Source organism: Oncorhynchus kisutch, unplaced genomic scaffold (genome assembly GCF_002021735.2).
Source record: "Oncorhynchus kisutch isolate 150728-3 unplaced genomic scaffold, Okis_V2 scaffold3649, whole genome shotgun sequence".
Lineage (NCBI taxonomy): Eukaryota > Metazoa > Chordata > Actinopteri > Salmoniformes > Salmonidae > Oncorhynchus > Oncorhynchus kisutch.
Genome location: NW_022265594.1, coordinates 181,899 through 205,835, shown reverse-complemented (window position 1 = coordinate 205,835; position 23,937 = coordinate 181,899). Strand labels below are relative to the sequence as shown.

Here is a 23,937-nt window from a genome sequence, read left to right as displayed (position 1 = left end):
TCTCTGTTCTCTGGTCCAGGGGTCAGAACCTGTCAGAACCACGGTGGGTGTCTCTGTTCTCTGGTCCAGGGGTCAGAACCTGTCTGTTCTCTGGCCCAGGGGTCAGAACCTGTCCGGGCCACGGTGGGTGTCTCTGTTCTCTGCTCCAGGGGTCAGAACCTGTCAGAACCACAGTGGGTGTCTCTGTTCTCTGCTCCAGGGGTCAGAACCTGTCAGGGCCACGGTGGGCGTCTGTTCTCTGGTCCAGGGGTCAGAACCTGTCAGAACCACGGTGGGTGTCTGTTCTCTGGTCCAGGGGTCAGAACCTGTCAGAACCACGGTGGGTGTCTGTTCTCTGCTCCAGGGGTCAGAACCTGTCAGAACCACAGTGGGTGCAACACAGACTCCACTAATAAAGTCTTTATTGATGACTAATTGGATCAGTTGAATCAGCTGTTCTTTATTGATAACTAGAATTTGACTTAACTATAATTAAATCAACGTTAAAAAAATGATTAGTTGAAACAGGTTTTACTGCAGGGCGGGAGCTAAAGCCTGCACCCATACCAGCTTCCACAGAGGAAGGTTGGATAACCCCTGTTGGACAGGCAGACGTGTCAACCTGCACCTCCCAATGGAAGAAACACACAACAGCCAAAACACACAGCAAAATACAGCCTGTTGTCCAACAGAACAGAAGTACCACTTAAATAAACAGAGGCTGTGTAGTGTAGTGCACTACACCAGGAACAGGGTTCCAAACCACACCCTGCGTAGTGCACTACATCAGGAACAGGGTTCCAAACCACACCCTGTGTAGTGCACTACATCAGGAACAGGGTTCCAAACCACACCCTGTGTAGTGCACTACAGCAGGAACAGGGTTCCAAACCACACCCTGTGTAGTGCACTACACCAGGAACAGGGTTCCAAACCACACCCTGTGTAGTGCACTACACCAGGAACAGGGTTCCAAACCACACCCTGTGTAGTGCACTACACCAGGAACAGGGTTCCAAACCACACCCTGTGTAGTGCACTACACCAGGAACAGGGTTCCAAACCACACCCTGTGTAGTGCACTACACCAGGAACAGGGTTCCAAACCACACCCTGTGTAGTGCACTACACCAGGAACAGGGTTCCAAACCACACCCTGTGTAGTGCACTACACCAGAACAGGGTTCGAAACCACACCCTGTGTAGTGCACTACACCAGGAACAGGGTTCCAGCTGGGACACATTAAAACAGAACAGGATACTCTGGATATAAAATATACCAATCACACATCTGGAAAACAATCTTTGGAGTGTCGCTTCCTCCGTTCTCCAGAGAGAAGAAAAGGAGAGAGGGAAAGGGAGTGAGAGAGAGGTCATTAGAGGTCCATTCTACCCCAGACCAGACCGTTCTATTCGTCCATCGACGAGGGGGGGGGGGGGTGGAAGAGTTCTCTCCCTGGAATGAACCATTATGACACCAGGCAGGGGTGCAGAGCCTCCAGAAAGTCTCCAGATAAACGAGAGAGAGAAGGTCCAACGACAACTAAAGTCTGTCATCGTTCGTCTTGTTGCATAGCGAGGCGGTGGTTGCTTTAGTAACAGCCACCCAGTTTCAGATCGAGCGGGAGTGTTTTAGGAGAGGGGTAAAGGGTGTGTCTTGGTCCATTTCAGTCCTCGTTTCTCTCCAACGCTGAGGGTTTTGGGTGTTTAGAACACCCCCCCTCTTCACAAACACTCTCACAAGGTAGACTCTTTCTGGCGCTCGCGACCATTAGATGTCTTCTTGACTTTAGAGATGCCCTCCAACATACCTGACTCCGTCACCCTGTAGAGAGAAGAGAGGGGGAGAGAGAGAGGGTGAGTCGAATACATTACATGTTTAAACATCCCAGGTGCGACCTCACAAAAGAACAACAAGTCTCTTACACTTCGTCCATCTCCACGTCCTCCTCATCCAGGGGCAGCTGGAGGTAGGGGTTGTTGGAAGCCGGCCGGAACTTATACCCCGTCAACACAAAGAAGATCAGAGTCGACACCTCCACTAGGAACTACAGGGAGGGACGGGGTAGAGAGGGAAAATAAAACAATTCAGACCATCTCTCTAAAAACAACGAAGAAATGGATATCATCGGTGTCAAAGAGTTTCACTGTGTGACATCATCAGAAGTGGACGGCGTCTCACCTCGTAACACCACTGCCACTGGAAAGGCACCGTCACCTTCAGCAGGATGGCGATGATCCTCGTGAAGTAGATATAACACACTATCTACAGATGGAGGGTGGGAGGGATGATGGAGGGAGGGAGGACGGAGAGAGAGGGAGGGAGGAGAGAGGAGAGGAGGGAGGGAGGAAGGGAGGGAGGAGAGAGGAGGGAGAGGGAGGGAGGAGAGAGGAGGGAGGGGAGAGAGGAGGGAGGGAGGAGAGAGGAGGGAGGAGGGAGGACGGAGAGAGGAGGGAGGTTTGGAGGGAGGGAGGGAGGTTTGGAGGGAGGGAGGGAGGTTTGGAGGGAGGGAGGGAGGTTTGGAGGGAGGGAGGGAGGTTTGAGGGAGGGAGGGAGGTTTGGAGGGAGGTTTGGAGGGAGGGAGGGAGGGATGAGGGAGGGAGGATGGATGAGGGAGAGGGAGGGAGGAGAGAGAGATTACCCATCCTGACATCTTTCAGAACTTTCACAGAAACATAAGTTAAAATTCAAAATAACTGTGAGGAAGAGAGACAGACAGAGAGACAGATGTCTCCTCACCATGACGTAGTAATGTCTGAATAGTTTGAGTTTCTCCAGGTTCATGGCAGCTGAGGGAAACAAGGAGACAGACAGTATTACTACAGACAGCTACAGGGGAACTAACAGGGGAACACAGAGACAGGCAGTATTACTAGAGACAGCTACAGGGGAACACAGCACCAACTACAAGGTTCAAACTACATGTTACTCAGCTATAGTTATTAACACTGCTAACTGTCCATGAAATGTTTCCCTCCCTGTAGATGGCTCACCTTTCCCATCAGTGCTGGAAGCCTCTTGTAGGTGACGAATAGACCTGCAAACACACACCACATTATCCTCTGATGGCCCGTCAGGGAGGAAAGAGCCCCCTTCTCAAACCCAACAGTAATAAGTCAACCAGGTCAACCATGAGGTCAACCAGGAACAATCCTCCTAACAGTATACTGACCATACAACAAGGAAGAGGATGAGGTCAACCAGGAACAACACCTCCCCCTGACAGTATACTGACCATATAACAGGGAAGAGGATGAGGTCAACCAGGAACAACACCTCCCCCTGACAGTATACTGACCATACAACAGGGAAGAGGATGAGGTCAACCAGGAACAACACCTCCCCCTGACAGTATACTGACCATATAACAGGGAAGAGGATGAGGTCAACCAGGAACAACACCTCCTCCTGACAGTATACTGACCATACAACAGGGAAGAGGATGAGGTCAACCAGGAACAACACCTCCCCCTGACAGTATACTGACCATATAACAGGGAAGAGGATGAGGTCAACCAGGAACAACACCTCCTCCTGACAGAATACTGACCATATAACAGGGAAGAGGATAGCTCCACAGCAGATGAGGTCAACCAGGAACAGAACCTCCTTCCACAGGGCGTACTCACTAGAGCCCTCCTCTGTAGACTCTATTATGATGTAGGCTACGTTGGCCAGAACCTGGGAGAGGGGGTGGGAAGAGAGAGTGAGTGAGTGAGTGTCAAACTGGTGGAAGTTTGCCAGAGATTAAGAAGAATACATCACTAAATCCATCTCTGTCAGATCATTGGTTAACGCGTTGACCGTCACTTCCGCACACCCCACCCCCAGGTGTACATGTAGAGGGATGATGAGATGTTCTTGTCTAAAGATTTTCTGCATCATGTTTCAAGTTGTGTGTGGACCCCATTAAAACTTCTTTGGGACTGGGGGGGGGCACTATTGAGTAGCTTGGATAAAAAGATGGCTGGAGTAAACTGCCTGCTACTCAGGCCTAAAAACTAGAATATGCATATAATTAGTCGATTTGGATAGAAAACACTCTGAAGTTTCTAAAACTGTTTGAATGATGTCTGTGAGTATAACAGAACTCATATGGCAGGCAATAACCTGAGAAAAAAATCCAACCAGGAAGTGGGAAATCTGAGGTTTGTAGTTTTTTAAGTCATTGCCTATCGAATATACAGTTTCTATGGGGTCATATTGCACTTCCTAAGGCTTCCACTAGATGTCAACAGTCTTTAGAACCTTGTTTGAGGCTTCTACTACGAAGTGGGAGAGAATGAGAGCTCTTTCAATCAGGTGTCTGCCATGAGCTGATCACGCGCCCTCCTGTGAGAGCGACCTGCGTTCCATTGGATTTCTGTAGACAAAGGAATTTTCCGGTTGAAACATTATTGAAGATTTATGATAAAAACATCCTAAAGGTTGATTCTATACATCGTTAAGACATGTTTCTACGAACTGTAACAGAACTTTTTGACTTTGTCTGGACCTAGTGCTCGAGCCTCATGAATATGGTTTTGTGTACTAAAACGCACAAACAAAAAGGAGGTATTTGGAAATAAATTGATTTTATCGAACAAAACAAACATTTATTGTGGCACTGTGATTCCTGGGAGTGCATTCTGATGAAGATCAAAAGGTAAGTGAATATTTATAATGCTATTTCTGACTTCGGTTGACTCCACAACATGTATCTGAATGGCTTGTTTGTGTGTCTGAGCGCTGTACTAGTTTTAAAAAAATCTGACACAGCGGTTGCATTAAGGAGAAGTGGATCTAAAATTCCATGCATAACACTTGTATCTTTAGCAATGTTTTTTATGAGTATTTCTGTAAATTGATGTGGCTCAAAATCACCGGATGTTTTGGAACCACTGAACATTACATTGGCGCGTTAACTCAAGATTTTTGGATATAAATATGAACTTTATCGAACAAAACATACATGTATTGTGTAACGAAGTCCTATGAGTGTCATCTGATGAAGATCAAAGGTTAATGATTCATTTTCTCTCTATTTCTGCATTTTGTGACTTCTCTCTTTGGCTGGAAAAATGGCTGTGTTTTTCTGTGTCTTGGTTCTGACCTAACATAATCATTTGGTGTGCTTTCGTCGTAGAGCTTTATTGAAATCGGACCCTGTGGCTGGATTTACAACAAGTTTGTCTTTAAAATGGTGTAAAATACTTGTATGTTTGAGGAATTGTAATTCTGGGATTTCTGTTGTTTTAAATTTGGCGCCCTGCAGTTTCACTGGCTGTTGGCGAGGTGGGACGCTACCGTCCCAAATATCCCGGAGAGGTTAAGAGTAACTGCTGCCTTTACAGCAACTAATGGGGATCCTAATGATATACCCCCCCTCCTCCTCCCAGGTGTACCTGTAGAGGGATGACGATATCCCCCCCCCCCCCCAGGTGTACCTGTAGAGGGACGACGATATAACCCCCCCCAGGTGTACCTGTAGAGGGACGATGATATAACCCCCCCCAGGTGTACCTGTAGAGGGATGACGATATAACCCCCCCCAGGTGTACCTGTAGAGGGATGACGATATAACCCCCCCCAGGTGTACCTGTAGAGGGATGACGATATAACCCCCCCCAGGTGTACCTGTAGAGGGATGACGATATAACCCCCCCCAGGTGTACCTGTAGAGGGATGACGATATAACCCCCCCCAGGTGTACCTGTAGAGGGATGACGATATAACCCCCCCCAGGTGTACCTGTAGAGGGATGACGATATAACCCCCCCCAGGTGTACCTGTAGAGGGATGACGATATAACCCCCCCAGGTGTACCTGTAGAGGGATGACGATATAACCCCCCCCAGGTGTACCTGTAGAGGGATGACGATATAACCCCCCCAGGTGTACCTGTAGAGGGATGACGATATAACCCCCCCCAGGTGTACCTGTAGAGGGATGACGATATAACCCCCCCCAGGTGTACCTGTAGAGGGATGACGATATAACCCCCCCCAGGTGTACCTGTAGAGGGATGACGATATAACCCCCCCCAGGTGTACCTGTAGAGGGATGACGATATAACCCCCCCAGGTGTACCTGTAGAGGGATGACGATATAACCCCCCCAGGTGTACCTGTAGAGGGATGACGATATAACCCCCCCAGGTGTACCTGTAGAGGGATGACGATATAACCCCCCCGGTGTACCTGTAGAGGGATGACGATATAACCCCCCCCCAGGTGTACCTGTAGAGGGATGACGATATAACCCCCCCCAGGTGTACCTGTAGAGGGATGACGATATAACCCCCCCCAGGTGTACCTGTAGAGGGATGACGATATAACCCCCCCAGGTGTACCTGTAGAGGGATGACGATCATGAAGATCTTCTTCTCCTTGTCTGACAGGATGTATTTAACGAAGGCCCAGCCAGTACCAATCAACGCCAGAGTGATGAACAGCAGAGCCCCCTTCAACCTGCACACACCACATTATCACACCCCACATTATCACACACCACATTATCACACACCACATTATCACACGTTATTATGCACAAACGTAACAGACACACGTATCAAACCGTCACACTGATCAGAAACACGCTGTACTCATTTCATATGTTAATACACTATTGTAGTCAATGCCACTCCGACATTGTTCGTCCTAATATTTATATGTCTAAATTCCATTCTTTTACTTTTAGATTTATGTGTATTGTTAGATATTACTGCACTGTTGAAGCTAGGAACACAAGCATTTCACTACACCCGCAATCACATCTGCTAACCACGTGCCCAATCACATCTGCTAACCACGTGCCCAATCACATCTGCTAACCACGTGCCCAATCACATCTGCTAACCACGTGCCCAATCACATCTGCTAACCACGTGCCCAATCACATCTGCTAACCACGTGACCAATCACATCTGCTAACCACGTGACCAATCACATCTGCTAACCACGTGACCAATCACATCTGCTAACCACGTGACCAATCACATCTGCTAACCACGTGACCAATCACATCTGCTAACCACGTGACCAATCACATCTGCTAACCACGTGACCAATCACATCTGCTAACCACGTGACCAATCACATCTGCTAACCACGTGACCAATCACATCTGCTAACCACGTGACCAATCACATCTGCTAACCACGTGACCAATCACATCTGCTAACCACGTGACCAATCACATCTGCTAACCACGTGACCAATCACATCTGCTAACCACGTGACCAATCACATCTGCTAACCACGTGACCAATCACATCTGCTAACCACGTGACCAATCACATCTGCTAACCACGTGACCAATCACATCTGCTAACCACGTGACCAATCACATCTGCTAACCACGTGACCAATCACATCTGCTAACCACGTGACCAATCACATCTGCTAACCACGTGACCAATCACATCTGCTAACCACGTGACCAATCACATCTGCTAACCACGTGACCAATCACATCTGCTAACCACGTGACCAATCACATCTGCTAACCACGTGACCAATCACATCTGCTAACCACGTGACCAATCACATCTGCTAACCACGTGACCAATCACATCTGCTAACCACGTGACCAATCACATCTGCTAACCACGTGACCAATCACATCTGCTAACCACGTGTACGTGACCAATCACATCTGCTAACCACGTGTACGTGACCAATCACATCTGCTAACCACGTGTACGTGACCAATCACATCTGCTAACCACGTGTACGTGACCAATCACATCTGCTAACCACGTGTACGTGACCAATCACATCTGCTAACCACGTGTACGTGACCAATCACATCTGCTAACCACGTGTACGTGACCAATCACATCTGCTAACCACGTGTACGTGACCAATCACATCTGCTAACCACGTGTACGTGACCAATAACATCTGCTAACCACGTGTACGTGACCAATAACATCTGCTAACCACGTGTACGTGACCAATAACATCTGCTAACCACGTGTACGTGACCAATCACATCTGTTAAATATGTGTATGTGACCAATAAATGTGATATTATACATACACTATGACACACACCCATTTTATATAAACACACAGATGTAAACCCCCCCTCCAGAAATATCACCCAGGCTGAAATAGAAGTCAGACTAACAGGTGGGTGATGTAGTACATGACAGCCCATCCTTCTATGGGGTGTCCCTCCGTGTTGATGAAGTGGTAGTTGATCTGAGAGGAAGACCAACATGTTATAGGATATTCCATTGTACATCACAGGCAATTGTAATTTAGTGGGGTCAGTTAGGTGGAGGTCCGTGTGTGTGTGGGTTGCTCAGTGGGTTGCTCAGTGGGTGTGGAGGTCAGTATGTATGTGTGTGTGTCTACATGTGTGTCTGCTGTACTCACGCTGTGGAAGACCAGGGAGATGGACTTGGTGAAGGCCAGAGCTGCCATCAGCCAGTGGATCTTAAACACACTGTACCTACAGGAGAGGACATAGCAGAGGAAGAGAGAGCGAGAGGAGGGAGGAAGAGAGAGCGAGAGGAGGGGGGAAGAGAGAGCGAGAGGAGGGAGGAAGAGAGGATAAGAAGGGTTATAAACGGTTCACTGTGTGCGTTCCTATGTGTACCGGTGCTTCATCAGTGTGTAGACCCAGAACAATGTCTGCCACAGGGCTTCCGGCTGATAAGATTAATGAATATCCCATCAAAATAAACTGTAGCCGGTCAGATTGTCCAGGGCTGCCCATCATACACCCTGCAGCACCATACTCTTCTCTCACTGCCTTATGAGCTGCTGAGAGACAGACAGAGAGAGAGCATAGGCTACTGTTGATTGTGAAGATAAGAGACCTCTTTCATTGCAGTAAAATGATCAGTAGAGAGTAGGTCTATAGAGAACAGACTACAAGAAGGGTAGAGAGGAGGTCTATAAAGAACAGCCTAGGAGAAGAGTAGGTCTATAAAGAACAGCCTAGGAGAAGAGTAGAGAGTAGGTCTATAAAGAACAGCCTAGGAGAAGAGTAGAGAGTAGGTCTATAGAGAACAGCCTAGGAGAAGAGTAGGTCTATGGAGAACAACCTAGGAGTAGAGTAGGTCTATAGAGAACAGCCTAGGAGAAGAGTAGGTCTATAGAGAACAGCCTAGGAGAAGAGTAGAGAGTAGGTCTATAGAGAACAGCCTAGGAGAAGAGTAGGTCTATAGAGAACAACCTAGGAGTAGAGTAGGTCTATAGAGAACAACCTAGGAGTAGAGTAGGTCTATAGAGAACAGCCTAGGAGAAGAGTAGGTCTATAGAGAACAGCCTAGGAGAAGAGTAGTTCTATAGAGAACAGCCTAGGAGAAGAGTAGTTCTATAGAGAACAGCCTAGGAGAAGAGTAGGTCTATAGAGAACAGCCTAGGAGAAGAGTAGGTCTATAGAGAACAGCCTAGGAGAAGAGTAGGTCTATAGAGAACAGCCTAGGAGAAGAGTAGGTCTATAGAGAACAGCCTAGGAGAAGAGTAGGTCTATAGAGAACAGCCTAGGAGTAGAGTAGGTCTATAGAGAACAGCCTAGGAGTAGAGTAGGTCTAGAGAACAGCCTAGGAGTAGAGTAGGTCTAGAGAACAGCCTAGGAGTAGAGTAGGTCTAGAGAACAGCCTAGGAGTAGAGTAGGTCTAGAGAACAGCCTAGGAGTAGAGTAGGTCTATAGAGAACAACCTAGGAGAAGAGTAGGTCTAGAGAACAGCCTAGGAGTAGAGTAGGTCTATAGAGAACAGCCTAGGAGAAGAGTAGGTCTATAGAGAACAGCCTAGGAGTAGAGTAGGTCTATAGAGAACAGCCTAGGAGTAGAGTAGGTCTAGAGAACAGCCTAGGAGTAGAGTAGGTCTAGAGAACAGCCTAGGAGTAGAGTAGGTCTAGAGAACAGCCTAGGAGTAGAGTAGGTCTAGAGAACAGCCTAGGAGTAGAGTAGGTCTAGAGAACAGCCTAGGAGTAGAGTAGGTCTAGAGAACAGCCTAGGAGTAGAGTAGGTCTAGAGAACAGCCTAGGAGTAGAGTAGGTCTAGAGAACAGCCTAGGAGTAGAGTAGGTCTAGAGAACAGCCTAGGAGTAGAGTAGGTCTAGAGAACAGCCTAGGAGTAGAGTAGGTCTATAGAGAACAGCCTAGTAGAAGAGTAGGTCTATAGAGAACAGCCTAGGAGTAGAGTAGGTCTAGAGAACAGCCTAGGAGTAGAGTAGGTCTAGAGAACAGCCTAGGAGTAGAGTAGGTCTAGAGAACAGCCTAGGAGTAGAGTAGGTCTAGAGAACAGCCTAGGAGTAGAGTAGGTCTAGAGAACAGCCTAGGAGTAGAGTAGGTCTAGAGAACAGCCTAGGAGTAGAGTAGGTCTAGAGAACAGCCTAGGAGTAGAGTAGGTCTATAGAGAACAGCCTAGGAGAAGAGTAGGTCTATAGAGAACAGCCTAGGAGTAGAGTAGGTCTAGAGAACAGCCTAGGAGTAGAGTAGGTCTATAGAGAACAGCCTAGGAGTAGAGTAGGTCTATAGAGAACAGCCTAGGAGAAGAGTAGGTCTATAGAGAACAGCCTAGGAGTAGAGTAGGTCTAGAGAACAGCCTAGGAGTAGAGTAGGTCTATAGAGAACAGCCTAGGAGTAGAGTAGGTCTATAGAGAACAGCCTAGGAGTAGAGTAGGTCTATAGAGAACAGCCTAGGAGTAGAGTAGGTCTAGAGAACAGCCTAGGAGTAGAGTAGGTCTATAGAGAACAGCCTAGGAGTAGAGTAGGTCTATAGAGAACAGCCTAGGAGTAGAGTAGGTCTATAGAGAACAGCCTAGGAGTAGAGTAGGTCTAGAGAACAGCCTAGGAGTAGAGTAGGTCTATAGAGAACAGCCTAGGAGTAGAGTAGGTCTATAGAGAACAGCCTAGGAGTAGAGTAGGTCTAGAGAACAGCCTAGGAGTAGAGTAGGTCTAGAGAACAGCCTAGGAGTAGAGTAGGTCTAGAGAACAGCCTAGGAGTAGAGTAGGTCTATAGAACAGCCTAGGAGTAGAGTAGGTCTAGAGAACAGCCTAGGAGTAGAGTAGGTCTAGAGAACAGCCTAGGAGTAGAGTAGGTCTATAGAGAACAGCCTAGGAGAAGAGTAGGTCTATAGAGAACAGCCTAGGAGAAGAGTAGGTCTAGAGAACAGCCTAGGAGTAGAGTAGGTCTAGAGAACAGCCTAGGAGTAGAGTAGGTCTAGAGAACAGCCTAGGAGTAGAGTAGGTCTATAGAGAACAGCCTAGGAGTAGAGTAGGTCTATAGAGAACAGCCTAGGAGTAGAGTAGGTCTAGAGAACAGCCTAGGAGTAGAGTAGGTCTATAGAGAACAGCCTAGGAGTAGAGTAGGTCTATAGAGAACAGCCTAGGAGTAGAGTAGGTCTAGAGAACAGCCTAGGAGTAGAGTAGGTCTAGAGAACAGCCTAGGAGTAGAGTAGGTCTATAGAGAACAGCCTAGGAGAAGAGTAGGTCTATAGAGAACAGCCTAGGAGAAGAGTAGGTCTATAGAGAACAGCCTAGGAGTAGAGTAGGTCTAGAGAACAGCCTAGGAGTAGAGTAGGTCTATAGAGAACAGCCTAGGAGAAGAGTAGGTCTAGAGAACAGCCTAGGAGTAGAGTAGGTCTAGAGAACAGCCTAGGAGTAGAGTAGGTCTAGAGAACAGCCTAGGAGTAGAGTAGGTCTATAGAGAACAGCCTAGGAGAAGAGTAGGTCTATAGAGAACAGCCTAGGAGAAGAGTAGGTCTATAGAGAACAGCCTAGGAGTAGAGTAGGTCTAGAGAACAGCCTAGGAGAAGAGTAGGTCTATAGAGAACAGCCTAGGAGTAGAGTAGGTCTATAGAGAACAGCCTAGGAGAAGAGTAGGTCTAGAGAACAGCCTAGGAGTAGAGTAGGTCTATAGAGAACAGCCTAGGAGAAGAGTAGGTCTATAGAGAACAGCCTAGGAGTAGAGTAGGTCTATAGAGAACAGCCTAGGAGTAGAGTAGGTCTAGAGAACAGCCTAGGAGTAGAGTAGGTCTAGAGAACAGCCTAGGAGTAGAGTAGGTCTAGAGAACAGCCTAGGAGTAGAGTAGGTCTATAGAGAACAGCCTAGGAGTAGAGTAGGTCTATAGAGAACAGCCTAGGAGAAGAGTAGGTCTATAGAGAACAGCCTAGGAGTAGAGTAGGTCTAGAGAACAGCCTAGGAGGGTAATGACCTCCATGTGAATAAGTTTACTGTGAACTCGCTATTCAGGTAGGATGTAATCTTTGAACTTTAAATGTATTTATTTGATTCCCATTTATAATAATTTGTTTTATAATTAGTGTTACTGTATATCATGGCTACTACGGTGGGCCTATTTATTATACATTTATGTTGTAACTAAATATCAGTAGCCTATTGCTCCCATTTGTTGAACACAGTAGGCACCAACTAGCCTTTCTTGGTAATTGTTGCAATGTAGCCTGTTCCAAACTTTTGTGAAGGTTCAAACCATTTTCGCAAGCGTTTTGTTTCATTCTGTTGAGCCATGTTCTTTGGCCAACTTAAGTTGCAACTAATGGTGTGTTTTCCACAATATAATAATCCTGTTCGTATTTTCCATATAAAAACAACGGCTTGACTTTTGATATTACCCTGATAAAGTTTACCACTTTTGAAAAAGGTTTGTTGTGGCTACTAGTCTCCTATACTGGGGGCCCGCGACCTGAAGGCGGCGCGGGAGGCCTCTCGCGCTAAGAGTGGGGTCACAGCCACGGAGACCATTGTCCAGCACCCCTGGATCAAATGGGGTTAAGTGCCTTGCTCAAGGGCATAGCGACAGATTTTTAACGTTGTCGATTGCAGGATTCAAACAAGCAACCTTTCGGTAAGTAGTCAAAACGCTCTAACCTTGAAGCTACCTGCCGTTTAGCAGACACAGTAGCCTATCTGACAAGGATAAAGAAATGCATGTCGGTGTCATAGCATGCCACCGTGTGTATGTGTACCTGTGCTTCAGCAGAGTGTACGTGTGTGTGTGTACCTGTGCTTCAGCAGTGTGTGTGTACGTGTGTGTGTGTGTGTACACCTGTGCTTCAGCAGTGTGTGTGTACACCTGTGCTTCAGCAGTGTGTGTGTACCTGTGCTTCAGCAGTGTGTGTGTACCTGTGCTTCAGCAGTGTGTGTGTACCTGTGCTTCAGCAGTGTGTGTGTACCTGTGCTTCAGCAGTGTGTGTGTACCTGTGCTTCAGCAGTGTGTGTGTACCTGTGCTTCAGCAGTGTGTGTGTACCTGTGCTTCAGCAGTGTGTGTGTACCTGTGCTTCAGCAGTGTGTGTGTACCTGTGCTTCAGCAGTGTGTGTGTACCTGTGCTTCAGCAGTGTGTGTGTACCTGTGCTTCAGCAGTGTGTGTGTACCTGTGCTTCAGCAGTGTGTGTGTACCTGTGCTTCAGCAGTGTGTGTGTACCTGTGCTTCAGCAGTGTGTGTGTACCTGTGCTTCAGCAGTGTGTAAACCCAGACCATGGCTATAATGAAGAAAACTCCAGCCATGAAGATGTAGAGACGAGGGAGAGGGATCTCTGCTGCTGACAGGTAACCTCCTGGGTTCTTCTCCGTCACCTCCACCTGGACACACACACACACAAAAAACACAGTCAGAAAACACTAAGACATGAAAACACTAACAAGGTAATACAGAACACCACTCACGTTGAGAGTGTAGGGGCGGTTGTTGCCTGGCAGAATGTTCTCGCAGTAGTGGAAGTCGAGGTTGTATAGGCCCTCATCCAACTGGCCAATCACCATGTGGAACTGTGGAGAGGGAGGGGCCAAGGTCAGCTGTCACTCAAATAAAACACCCAGCAGTGTGAGAGTTGAACAATGTGTGGAAGACTAAAAGCTGTGGAACGGTTGGAGAATCATTTGACAGTGTCTGTAAAAAAAAGGTTGTTTTAAGGTTTTGCGGAAGATGTTTTGAAGGTATTTAAACGTTGTGTAAACGTTGTGTAAAGGTTAGTGGACTCACGCTGAAGCTGTAGGAGCCATTGATTTTCTGCACATCCAGAGTCAGCCTGTTGATCCGCCCCATCTGGCGAAACATAGTCAGAAGTTACACACACACACAAAGACACAGAGAGAGACACACACACACAGAGAGAGAGAGAAACACACACACAGAGAGAGCGACACACAAAGAGAGAGAAAGAGAGACACACACACAAGCTTGGTAGATTTTTTAGTCTCCATTTTGTCCAACGCCACCTTTACTTTTTCCTCTTTGGCTTCTGGCTTCTTTTCCTCCTTTGTCCCCTCCTCTTTCAGCTCTGCATCTTTCTCCTTCGTCCCCTCTTTCAGCTCTGCATCTTTCTTCATTTCCTCCTTCGTCCCCTCCTCATTCAGCACTGCATCTTTCTTCATTTCCTCCTTCGTCCCCTCTTTCAGCTCTGCATCTTTCTTCTTTTCCTCCTTCGTCCCCTCTTTCAGCTCTGCATCTTTCTTCATTTCCTCCTTCGTCCCCTCTTTCAGCTCTGCATCTTTCTTCTTTTCCTCCTTCGTCCCCTCTTTCAGCTCTGCATCTTTCTTCTTTTCCTCCTTCGTCCCCTCTTTCAGCTCTGCATCTTTCTTAATTTCCTCCTTCGTCCCCTCTTTCAGCTCTGCATCTTTCTTCATTTCCTCCTTCGTCCCCTCTTTCAGCTCTGCATCTTTCTTCTTTTCCTCCACATTACTCTTCTGTACTGTCACTTTCAAGTCATTGACAGTTGCTCTTCTTCTCCTGGAACCTGAACACACAGCCAATCAGAAGACAGCACATAATGATGATGATAATGATGGATGCAACGTGAATAAACTCTAACCTTGATACTCTGTAGTCAGGTTATATATAAAGACAACCCTACTCTGTAGTCAGGTTATATATAGACAACCCTACTCTGTAGTCAGGTTATATATAGACAACCCTACTCTGTAGTCAGGTTATATATAGACAACCCTACTCTGTAGTCAGGTTATATATAAAGACAACCCTACTCTGTAGTCAGGTTATATATAGACAACCCTACTCTGTAGTCAGGTTATATATAGACAACCCTACTCTGTAGTCAGGTTATATATAGACAACCCTACTCTGTAGTCAGGTTATATATAGACAACCCTACTCTGTAGTCAGGTTATATATAGACAACCCTACTCTGTAGTCAGGTTATATATAAAGACAACCCTACTCTGTAGTCATTATATATAAAGACAACCCTACTCTGTAGTCATTATATATAAAGACAACCCTACTCTGTAGTCAGGTTATATATAGACAACCCTACTCTGTAGTCATTATATATAAAGACAACCCTACTCTGTAGTCATTATATATATAGACAACCCTACTCTGTAGTCAGGTTATATATAGACAACCCTACTCTGTAGTCAGGTTATATAAAGACAACCCTACTCTGTAGTCATTATATATATATATAAAGACAACCCTACTCTGTAGTCAGGTTATATATAGACAACCCTACTCTGTAGTCATTATATATAAAGACAACCCTACTCTGTAGTGCTTTTTGGGCTGGGTTCTCCCTGTAGTTCAGGCCCCCCAGACAACCCTACTCTGTAGTGCTTTTTGGGCTGGGTTCTCCCTGTAGTTCAGGCCCCCCAGACAACCCTACTCTGTAGTGCTTTTTGGGCTGGGTTCTCCCTGTAGTTCAGGCCCCCCAGACAACCCTACTCTGTAGTGCTTTTTGGGCTGGGTTCTCCCTGTAGTTCAGGCCCCCCAGACAACCCTACTCTGTAGTGCTTTTTGGGCTGGGTTCTCCCTGTAGTTCAGGCCCCTCAGACACACGAACACATACGTCTTTCCTTCAATCATTATTTATGACAAGAATCAGTAGCTACTCAGCCTCATGGCAAAATGTGTAGAACAGCATGAAATTAACTCATGAATTCTTGAAAGTTGAGACTGAAAATGTGTGAAATCTTATAAAGGGAAAACATTTGCTTTGAGAATTTTCCTATTTCCTTTCAATATTATTCATTTCCATTTTGGTTCTTATTCCTGGAAATTCTCTTTTTTGGTGCAAAGGATCTCAATTTCAAATGCTCCCAATAAAATTTTTAAAAAAACGGGCAATAATGAATATTAACAGATAAAATATTGTATGTAGTTTCTTGCAATAGCCCTACAAAAAAATATCTTAAAACTGATTCCTAAAAGATTTGTCCAGAGACTTAGTCAACTCTGTCAGATTATTCTAAAATCGAAAAATGAGTCAGGAATACGCAGGGGCAGCTATACTATAGGGACCCTGTTTTTAATGACCTCAGTACATGCAGAGCAGCAAGACCACTCATGGTCTGTAAAGTTCATCATGTTCTGTACACTCAGTGTGTATATACAGTGCCTTGCGAAAGTATTCGGCCCCCTTGAACTTTGCGACCTTTTGCCACATTTCAGGCTTCAAACATAAAGATATAAAACTGTATTTTTTTGTGAAGAATCAACAACAAGTGGGACACAATCATCAAGTGGAACGACATTTATTGGATATTTCAAAAATATTTAACAAATCAAAAACGGAAAAATTGGGCGTGCAAAATTATTCAGCCCCTTTACTTTCAGTGCAGCAAACTCTCTCCAGAAGTTCAGTGAGGATCTTTGAATGATCCAATGTTGACCTAAATGACTAATGATGATAAATACAATCCACCTGTGTGTAATCAAGTCTCCGTATAAATGCACCTGCACTGTGATAGTCTCAGAGGTCCGTTAAAAGCGCAGAGAGCATCATGAAGAACAAGGAACACACCAGGCAGGTCCGAGATACTGTTGTGAAGAAGTTTAAAGCCGGATTTGGATACAAAAAGATTTCCCAAGCTTTAAACATCCCAAGGAGCACTGTGCAAGCGATAATATTTACATGGAAGGAGTATCAGACCACTGCAAATCTACCAAGACCTGGTCGTCCCTCTAAACTTTCAGCTCATACAAGGAGAAGACTGATCAGAGATGCAGCCAAGAGGCCCATGTTCACTCTGGATGAACTGCAGAGATCTACAGCTGAGGTGGGAGACTCTGTCCATAGGACAACAATCAGTCGTATATTGCACAAATCTGGCCTTTACGGAAGAGTGGCAAGAAGAAAGCCATTTCTTAAAGATATCCATAAAAAGTGCCGTTAAAGTTTGCCACAAGCCACCTGGGAGACACACCAAACATGTGGAAGAAGGTGCTCTGGTCAGATGAAACCAAAATTTAACTTTTTGGCAACAATGCAAAACGTTATGTTTGGCGTAAAAGCAACACAGCTCATCACCCGGAACATACCATCCCCACTGTCAAACATGGTGGTGGCAGCATCATGGTTTGGGCCTGCTTTTCTTCAGCAGGGACAGGGAAGATGGTTAAAATTGATGGGAAGATGGATGGAGCCAAATACAGGACCATTCTGGAAGAAAACCTGATGGAGTCTGCAAAAGACCTGAGACTGGGACGGAGATTTGTCTTCCAACAAGACAATGATCCAAAACATAAAGCAAAATCTACAATGGAATGGTTCAAAAATAAACATATCCAGGTGTTAGAATGGCCAAGTCAAAGTCCAGACCTGAATCCAATCGAGAATCTGTGGAAAGAACTGAAAACTGCTGTTCACAAATGCTCTCCATCCAACCTCACTGAGCTCGAGCTGTTTTGCAAGGAGGAATGGGAAAAAATGTCAGTCTCTCGATGTGCAAAACTGATAGAGACATACCCCAAGCGACTTACAGCTGTAATCGCAGCAAAAGGTGGCGCTACAAAGTATTAACTCAAGGGGGCCGAATACTTTCGCAAGGCACTGTGTATATATATATATATATATATATATATATATTTCAAATGAATATTCAGACAAATATTTGTGGGGGAAAAAGTTGACATTGTCCCATCTTTCAAGAAACTCTGAGCTCTAAAACAGCAAAATGTTTATCTCAGCCTCATGGCAAAATGTGTAAAATAGCCATGAGACTATAGCATATAAAACGACAGTTCTTTCTGCACCATGGCAACAACCCCCTCTCCCGGGGGACTGCACTACGCCACTGCGTTGTATTGAAGGGAGGTAAATACTGCTGACCTGAGTCTTTAGTGAGTGTCTTGTCTGTCTTCAGCTGGGTCAAGATGCTGTCCTGGTCTCCATAAGACCTCACATTGACTCTACAGAAGAGAGGAGGACACAAACAGTTTGTTTTTGACACACATACATGTATTCACTAGACACAAAAACACAGCTAATTTGAGCTCTCTCAGACAACCGTACCTGAGGTTGTTGGTGTCAATGAGGAAGAGGAAGAAGGGCTCAACACCGCTGTGTCTGATGAGCGGACACACCGCCGTCTCCTCCGCCTGGAGAACAAACAATACAACATTACTACACAACCTTGTACAACCTTACCACAACCTTAGAGAAACATGACATTAGGCCTATATGAACCCTACCCTGAAAGAACATCTCAAGAACAGCAGACCCTTTTCCTTTCTTCCTGAGCCAATCAAAATTTGCCTAGACCTATCGTCAAGTTGCTAGGTAACATGACTGAACAACATTGTTTGTTATCAAAACAATAACAAGCGACCCGGGGAAAGGTTTAAAACGCCCAGTGACACGGTTTGCGAAATTTTTATCAAATGTGAGCAAAAGTCACACAGGAAGAAATACGGTAGGTCCAGTAATAGAAGTCATTTAGTCATTTAGTCATTTAGGCATTTAGTCCTTTTCTGAACCGTTTCATCCAGAGAAGCAGTTTTCTTTGCTGTAAAACTGCTTGAATGTCGCAAAGCTGTTTTCTCTCTGGTATTGCTGCTCGACAGCAAACGTGCAAAGCCTATCAGACTGGCGTGGCCTGTTGTGCTCTTGGTTATACCAGGGATTAAATGATAACCAACTTTGCTCACTCTGCTCCAATGTATCAAATGTATCAAGTGTAAGAGCAGAAGACTGATCAGGGTCTGCATCCCTCACTCGCCATCACGGCTACAAACTGATGGAGGAATAGATGAGCAGGAAGAGCTGACGGAAAGGAGCAGGTGAGTGAGGTCAGGTACGGGATGAGACCGGCGGATTACAGCACACGTGATATGAAAGTGAAGTGGACATTGTTGGACCGGCGCATATAAGAGACTATAAGAGATATAAGAGACATTACCTCGCGCTGCTCCTCCCCCTCGTGCATTACCTCGCGCTGCTCCTCCCCCTCGTGCATTACCTCACGCTGCTCCTCCCCCCCGTGCATTACCTCGCGCTGCTCCTCCCCCTCGTGCATTACCTCGCGCTGCTCCTCCCCCCCGTGCATTACCTCGCGCTGCTCCTCCCCCCCGTGCATTACCTCGCGCTGCTCCTCCCCCCCGTGCATTACCTCGCGCTTCACTTCACCGTTCACTGAACCTTCTCCCAGCCAGGACAATGGCAACAATAGAGACCAAACAAGATATACACAAAGAAAAGGTCTTACTTCATAATTATCAGCTAGCTATATGTGAATCGTAATAATGTAGTTAAACAGATAGTTTAACAGGCAAAAATGACCTAAGACTAATGTTAAGTAAGTTAGATTCAAGTCTTTGTGGCTAGCTAGCTAACAGTAGCTAGCTAACAGTAGTAGCTAGCTAGCTAACAGTAGTAGCTAGCTAGCTAACAGTAGTAGCTAGCTAGCTAGCTAACAGTAGTAGCTAGCTAGCTAACAGTAGTAGCTACTAATGTTAGCCCTATTGAATAACTATGGGCTTGCGATCTACGCTCACTACAGTGGGTCGGCAAGGTCAACTTGCCTACCTGGTTAAATAAAGGTAAAAAAAAAAAAAAACATGCGAAAATGAACACATGTATTTATTAAACGTATCAAGATCAAATATTGTATTCAGGGAACATATGAGATGTGAATAGGCAACATTTGCTTCAGATCAAATCATTTTTATCCTTTTTTTTCTTGGGTTATTTCATATTTCTGTTCATTCTTTCCATCGACGCGTGATATTTTGATATGTCAAAATACGAACAAAAATATGGAACAAATGGAATACACATCGGAGAAGTGCCCTTCACGCTCTGTTTCACTTGGATTTGGACTCATGTTTCGACCCTCCAGTGCTCGAAGCGCAGTAGATTGCATTTTGAGAAACACCAAATGTCTCACATAGTAGTCTATATCTCACCTTATCTACTTGATAGTGAAACCAATACCATGGTATTGTTGAACAGTCGATTTTGATTGGCTGGCAGGTCGTTCTAGAGAGTGCATTCATTTCAGATAATGGAAGAGTTGCACAAGTGATTTGGTTTGATGAGATCTACTCACTGTGTAGGACAGCATGCCATTAACACGAGACTTGTAGAGACTGAATCCCACCTATATGGAGAGAGAAAACAATGATACAATTCACTAACTGGAGACAATATAGCCAGAGATGAAGCTGCACACACATCAGTTGTTCTTACAGGGTGCTTGCTGTTGTCCTCGGGCAGTCTCAGGGAGAGAACGTTGACGTCCAGGGTTCCGTTGGCAAAGAAACCAAAGGTGTTGAGATGAACCACAAATCTAGAGTCATTCTGAAAGAGAGAGAGAGAGGTGGAGGGAGAGAGAGAGAGAGAGAGGTGGAGAGAGAGAGAGAGAGAGAGAGGTGGAGAGAGAGAGAGAGAGAGAGGTGGAGGGGAGGGAGAGAGAGAGAGGTGGAGGGGAGGGAGAGAGAGAGAGGTGGAGGGGAGGGAGAGAGAGAGAGGTGGAGGGGAGGGAGAGAGAGAGAGGTGGAGGGGAGGGAGAGAGAGAGAGGTGGAGGGGAGGGAGAGAGAGAGAGGTGGAGGGGAGGGAGAGAGAGAGAGGTGGAGGGGAGGGAGAGAGAGAGAGGTGGAGGGGAGGGAGAGAGAGAGAGAGGTGGAGGGGAGGGAGAGAGAGAGAGAGGTGGAGGGGAGGGAGAGAGAGAGAGAGGTGGAGGGGAGGGAGAGAGAGAGAGAGGTGGAGGGGAGGGAGGGAGAGGTGGAGGGGAGGGAGGGAGAGAGAGGGTGGAGGGGAGGGAGAGAGAGAGAGGTGGAGGGGAGGGAGAGAGAGAGAGGTGGAGGGGAGGGAGAGAGAGAGAGGTGGAGGGGAGGGAGAGAGAGAGGTGGAGGGGAGGAGAGAGAGAGGTGGAGGGGAGGAGAGAGAGGTGGAGGGGAGGAGAGAGAGGTGGAGGGGAGGGAGAGAGAGTTGGAGGGGAGGGAGAGAGAGTTGGAGGGGAGGGAGAGAGAGGTGGAGGGGAGGGGAGAGGAGAGGTGGAGGGGAGGGAGAGAGAGAGAGAGGTGGAGGGGGGGAGAGAGAGAGAGAGGTGGAGGGAGAGAGAGAGAGGTGGAGGGGAGGGAGAGAGAGAGGTGGAGGGAGGGAGAGAGAGAGAGGTGGAGGGGAGGGAGGAGAGGAGGTGGAGGGGAGGGAGAGAAGAGGTGGAGGGGAGGGAGAGAGAGGTGGAGGGGAGGGAAGAGAGTGGAGGGAGGGAGAGAGAGGTGGAGGGGAGGGAGAGAGGTGGAGGGGAGGGAGAGAGAGGTGGAGGGAGGAGAGAGAGGAGAGAGGTGGAGGGGAGAGAGAGAGAGGGGAGGTGGGAGGGGAGGGAGAGAGAGGTGGAGGGGAGGGAGAGAGAGGTGGAGGGGAGGGAGAGAGAGGTGGAGGGGAGGGAGAGAGAGGTGGAGGGGAGGGAGAGAGAGGTGGAGGGGAGGGAGAGAGAGGTGGAGGGGAGGAGAGAGAGAGGTGGAGGGGAGGGAGAGAGAGGTGGAGGGGAGGGAGAGAGAGGTGGAGGGGAGGGAGAGAGAGGTGGAGGGGAGGGAGAGAGAGATGGAGGGGAGAGAGGGAGGTGGAGGGAGGAAGAGAGTTGGGAGGAAGAGAGGGAGGAAGAGAGTTGGGGGAGGGAGGAAGAGAGTTGGGGGGAGGGAGGAAGAGAGTTGGGGGGGGGAGGGAGGAAGAGAGTTGGGGGGGGGAGGGAGGAAGAGAGTTGGGGGGGAGGGAGGAAGGAGAGTTGGGGGGGGGAGGGAGGAAGAGAGTTGGGGGGGGAGGGAGGAAGAGGAGTTGGGGGGGGAGGGAGGAAGAGAGTTGGGGGGGGGAGGGAGGAAGAGAGTTGGGGGGGGAGGGAGGAAGAGAGTTGGGGGGGAGGGAGGAAGAGAGTTGGGGGGGGGAGGGAGGAAGAGAGTTGGGGGGGGGAGGGAGGAAGAGAGTTGGGGGGGGGAGGGAGGAAGAGAGTTGGGGGGGGAGGGAGGAAGAGAGTTGGGGGGGGGGGGGAAGAGAGTTGGGGGGGGAGGGAGGAAGAGAGTTGGGGGGGGGGGGGAGGAAGAGAGTTGGGGGGGGAGGGAGGAAGAGAGTTGGGGGGGGGAGGGAGGAAGAGAGTTGGGGGGGGGGGGAGGGAGGAAGAGAGTTGGGGGGGGGGGGGAGGGAGGAAGAGAGTTGGGGGGAGGGAGGAAGAGGGTGAGAGGTGGCATTTTTTATCCAAGTATGACAAATATCAATGTGAAAAATGTATCAATTTATTTTTTACCTTTATTTAACTAGGCATGTCAGTTAAGAACTATTTCTTATTTTCAGGGGCAGGATGACAGATTTGTACCTTGTCAGCTCGGAGATTCGAACCTTTCGTTTACTAGTCTAACCTGCCTCTCCATCACGAGAACATCTCAGCTGATGTAACGTTAGCCAGCTAACTAACCAACCATTTTCTAGTTGTTTAGCTGCAACGTTTCTTTGGCGGTCAAGTGTAAAAATCACAGACACATTAAAAGGTTGCCTAGTTAGCCAGCCAACTAAATAGCTGGCTAAGTTAAGTGATTAGTAGTAGCTAGCAAACAAGTTGCAGAAATCCCCTGACGTAGGTGCTAAACAAGTGCTACACGTTAGCCAGCTAGCTTAGCTATGGCTGAAAAGGGAAAACATTGCTACCACTATCCCAAGTTCGCATATTATTGGCTATAAGTACACATGACCTGAAAACACACAGTATATGAAGTAACGTTAAAGCAAGGTTGGTGTTATTTTACCTTTAGGGCGAGTTTGTGTCTTCTTGCTTCGCAAAAGACCAGCACGAGTACGAAAACCGCTAAACCAACGCCCCCATGTCGTCCCATGGTAGCTCACTAGACGGCTGGTAATATGTTACACAACTAGAGTATTACACCTATTCACTACAGAATAAATTATATTCCTTGATAACGAGTGAAAATAATCAATTTACCAAAACTATTTTGCTTCCCTAGTTCACACTTCCTGGTATCATAGCTACTTACACGTCACCAGAGTAACCGGTGCCCACTCTGCTGCGGTGCTCCCAGGCGGAGGGAGGGTGTAAGGACAACAGAAAACACCAGCTAAGGTTTTAAACAGTCTTCTCCAAAGACTGAATATAGTTTCCTGAGAAATAATTACTGTTGTAAATGTTTGTTCTCAATGCATCAGTCAGGTTTAGACTAAAATAAGTCAGTCCAATATGATGATGATGGTGACTGTACTTTGGGACCTGTGACCACAATAATCTCCTAATAACAGTTTTTCTTAATTCAATGAAATGAAGGATTTCATGAATGGATCAGATACATGTGTTTGTGTAGAGGTAGAAATATTAAAAGCTTAAAAAATATATGAAAATACTGTCACGCCCTGGTCTTAGTATTTTGTGTTTTCTATATTTATTTGGTCAGGCCAGGGTGAGACATGGGTTTATTTTGTGTTGGGTTTATGTATGTTTTTTTTCGTAGGTATTGGGATTGTGGCTTAGTGGGGTGTTCTAGCAAAGTCTATGGTTGCCTGAGGCGGTTCTCAATCAGGGGCAGGTGATTCTCATTGTCTCTGATTGGGAACCATATTTAGGCAGCCATATTCTTTGAGTGTTTAGTGGGTGATTGTTCCTGTCGCTGTGTTTAGTTTGCACCAGTTTAGGCTGTTTCGGTTTCACGTTACGTTATCATTTTTGTATTGTTCGTTTCATCATTTTGTATTGTTCGTTTCATCATTTTGTATTGTTCGTTTCATCATTTTTGTATTGTTCGTTTCATCATTTTTGT

At 46.8% G+C, this 23,937-nt stretch overlaps 1 protein-coding gene across 6 annotated transcripts; it reads right to left on the bottom strand.

The window, feature by feature from the left end:
* Positions 1–419: 419 nt before the first annotated feature.
* On the bottom strand, positions 420–23,587 carry LOC116352793 (protein GPR108-like). Of its 6 annotated transcripts, none has more exons than XM_031820776.1 (19): positions 23,164–23,587; positions 22,918–23,021; positions 20,371–20,481; positions 20,231–20,281; positions 18,196–18,281; positions 18,013–18,092; positions 14,165–14,682; positions 13,929–13,991; positions 13,613–13,714; positions 13,395–13,528; positions 8,344–8,419; positions 8,093–8,166; positions 6,312–6,429; positions 3,531–3,661; positions 2,974–3,017; positions 2,720–2,769; positions 2,162–2,245; positions 1,906–2,027; positions 420–1,804 (listed from the first exon to the last, which is right to left on the bottom strand). In XM_031820776.1, the coding sequence occupies exons 2-19, from the start codon at positions 23,002–23,004 to the stop codon at positions 1,717–1,719; spliced, it is 2,019 nt and encodes a 672-aa protein (XP_031676636.1). In that variant the 5' UTR covers positions 23,005–23,021; positions 23,164–23,587; the 3' UTR covers positions 420–1,716. The 6 variants fall into 6 exon arrangements, with proteins under 6 accessions (XP_031676636.1, XP_031676632.1, XP_031676633.1 ...); XM_031820772.1 differs by adding an exon at positions 3,216–3,382 and having other exon boundaries at positions 3,509–3,661; positions 14,123–14,682; positions 22,918–23,171; XM_031820773.1 differs by adding an exon at positions 3,216–3,382 and having other exon boundaries at positions 3,509–3,661; positions 22,918–23,171.
* Positions 23,588–23,937: the final 350 nt, after the last annotated feature.